General features: G+C 52.7%; 1 protein-coding gene across 1 annotated transcript in view; it reads right to left on the bottom strand.

Moving 5' to 3' along the window:
- The window catches only part of tnpo3 (transportin 3), a 12983-nt gene extending 11130 nt beyond the window's left edge, over positions 1-1853 (bottom strand). The window contains exons 1-2 of the mRNA XM_024286451.2: positions 1426-1853; positions 448-648 (exon numbers count right to left, since the gene is read on the bottom strand). Coding sequence (XP_024142219.1) covers positions 448-648; positions 1426-1545 — 321 coding nt within the window. The 5' untranslated portion in view covers positions 1546-1853. The remainder of the gene's footprint in view (positions 1-447; positions 649-1425) is intronic.
- Between the last annotated feature and the right edge of the window lie 1182 nt (positions 1854-3035).

Here is a 3035-nt window from a genome sequence, read left to right as displayed (position 1 = left end):
GTAATTGGGGGGGGGGGGGTTTTGGATGTAAACATCACAGAAAGTAATCAACCATCAGCGTGAACTTGGTGAATGTTGGATCTGTTGCTCTACATAAGTTCTGCTGCTGCACTGTTTTATTTTGAAAGGATCAGGAAGTCCATCAGTGGATTCCTGCAGGGAGACAGGAAGCTGCAGAACTTCAACTTCCTGAGACTTTAGAGGAAAATAGTTCCAGAAACTTTTCAGTAGAACTTCAGAACTTTAGACCTTGGAGCTGCAACAGTAACAGAATCTGCACTAAACCAGAACAGAGGTTTCTCCAGAACCAGCCGGGTTCTACGCCGCGTTAACCGTCCAAATTTACTGGTACTAACCGGAACCAGATTAGATGAATCCCGATGGACGGAGATGCAGAAACAGGAAACAGGAAGTGACCTCAGACCAGGACTCTAACGGTACAGTTACCTGCGTGACGATGATGGGCGACAGGTCTTTGAGGTTCTGGATGTGGGTCAGGAGGGAGTCCCGTAGTGCATTGTGGGTTTCTGGTGGAAGCTCGTAGAAGGACATCTGGATCTTCATCTTCATGGTCTGAGCAGCGAAGTAGCAGGACTCCACGTCCTGCCGCAGCTGCAGCAGCTGGTCCGAAATCTCCCAGGCGTACATCTGCAGACAGGAAGTGATGTCACTGAGCAGCCTCCCTCTGGTCACCAGCAAAAAGACCCCATCAGAACCAGCTCAGACCAGGATTCTGGTACTGATTACTGCAAAAAAATAAAAAACCGAAAACCACCCTGACCCGAGAATCAGACCGAGTTCTTCTATCAGCTGGACGAACCCGGTCCAGAAGAACACCTATAGACTCGACCTGACCCGGTCCGCAAGAACACCCACAGACCCCCTGACCCAGTCCAAAACAACACTCATAGACCCGTTCTGACCCGGCCCAGGTGAACCGACCAGAACATGTGCCCCTCCCCTCAGCCCCAGTTCGGGTTCTGGGCGGAGCGGACACGCGCACACCTGAGCTGTCAGTGAGCGCGCGCATGCGCCTGTCCGCCCGCAGTGACGTGGACGCGGCGGAGCTCCGGGATCTGCGCAGCTTCAACAGGAAGTCGGTGCAGCAGCTACATTAGCCCGGCTAACGGCGCCGGGCCGCTGGGGCTCAGCCCCCCCTCAGTGACCCCCACACGGTCTCCAAAACACCACAGAACTCCCACAGGAGGCGCGCGGGACAAGTTCTGTCCGTGTTCGCGCGCCCCAAACCCCGCCGGGACCGGCGCGGTTCGCCTCGGGTCCATTCATCGCGTTAGCTTAGCACGAGCGCTAAGAGGAACCTCCTCTGAGACTGCGCAGTTTAGCACACCTGTCCGACCAGGTGAGCGGCCCGAGCCCACACCGAGCCGCCGACGCCCGGCGGCCCGGTCCAGTCCCCGCTCTCACCGATCTCTGCAGCTCTCCGAGCCACACCGAGGCTCGCTCCTTCCCCGCCGGGTCCGGGTCGTTGTACAGGGCCTGGACCGCCTGGTAGACCAGCGCCAGGCTCGGTTTCCCGCCCTCCATTGCGGCTCAGAGGGACGCTACCACACCACAGACGGTTCGGAGAGAGTTCTACGCCGTCCGGGTTCCGACCGCCATCTCGCACAGACTTCGGGCGTGCGGCATCGGTCCTCCTCCTGCGGAAACCTGAGCGGGAACTTTAGTTCCGCGCCGGTTTGAATGTGACACACAGGGGTCCGTCTGCGCATGCGCCCCGCCGGCCTCCGCCTGCCCGCTCAGCGCGTTCTCTGTAACAGAACCGTTCCGAGCCGTTCCAGACTAACGTCAAAGAACCAGGATTAGATACGAGAGGAGAGCGGAACTGTGCTGACCCGGGCTCCGCCGGTCCCCGTGACGTCACGACTGCGTCAGCGGAAGTGTAAAAACTACAGGTTTTAATAACTCAAAACAATAAACAACTTGTGATGTTAAAATGAGAGTCTGCTCATATTTGAACTTCAGGAGTCTGAGTGGTTTGGATCTGATGGTCTATTTTTCTAAGGAGGCTAAACATAGTTTTGATTTGTTTATTTACTATTTTAGTGAAGGGACTTTGGTCATCCATTTTCTTATGTGTTTGTAACATTTTGCTGATATTATATCTATATTTATTACACATGTTTCATCAGAACAGAAGTTGCTCATCAGACCGACAGTCTTCTGGAAGATAAAGAAACATTTCCAAACATGTCCGTAGGGATCTGCAGGTCGCTCCGAAACATGGAGACGACGGAGCGATCCAGACGAGAGACCAGAAACAAACCAGATCTGAGGGAAAACATCACTGATGATGATGATGATGATGATGATGATGATGATGTAAGCATAAATGACCATTTGTGTCTTGTTGCTCGCTGGCGCCGTCCTGGTGGGAACTGTTGATATTGGCTGTGCAGTTGATGACTTCACAGTCACAGACCCACTCACCTGTTTAAGTTTAAGTTTATTAAATTTATATGGCGCCTTAAAATGACCTCAGTCAAACAAGGCGCCGCACATTAAAAGTTCAAAGAACAATAAAATCATGGCTAAAAAGTTAAAAACAGATAAAAATAGAAATAAATTACATAAAATACATAAAAACACCTGTTCACCTGTTCACCCGTTCACCCGTTCGCACACTGGTGGTGGCTCCACTGCCGAACACTGGCACCAACCTCCCACCAGAGACAATTCGGGGTTCAGTGTCTTGCCCAAGGACACTTGGACACATGGGCGGGCAAGGTGGGAGTCGAACCCGCTCACTTCTGATCAGGAGTCAACCGCCCTACCGCTGCACCACGGTCACCCAGTAGAAAGATGAGGAGAAAGGATGAGGAGCAGAGAGGAGGACCCTGAGAACCTCCTGATCTGCTGTGGTCCAAATGACGGACAGACTCACTCGTGTTCAAACGAAGCTTTATTAAACAGGACATTGATGTAACATGATCAGGACACGTGCACAGGGACACGTGCACAACAGACTCCCAGATTCAACAGTCTTCCTGTTTCCATGGTAACATCCAAACACTCTG

The sequence above is a fragment of the Oryzias melastigma genome, linkage group LG23, assembly GCF_002922805.2.
Source record: "Oryzias melastigma strain HK-1 linkage group LG23, ASM292280v2, whole genome shotgun sequence".
Lineage (NCBI taxonomy): Eukaryota > Metazoa > Chordata > Actinopteri > Beloniformes > Adrianichthyidae > Oryzias > Oryzias melastigma.
This window is presented reverse-complemented; position numbering and strand designations above follow the sequence as displayed.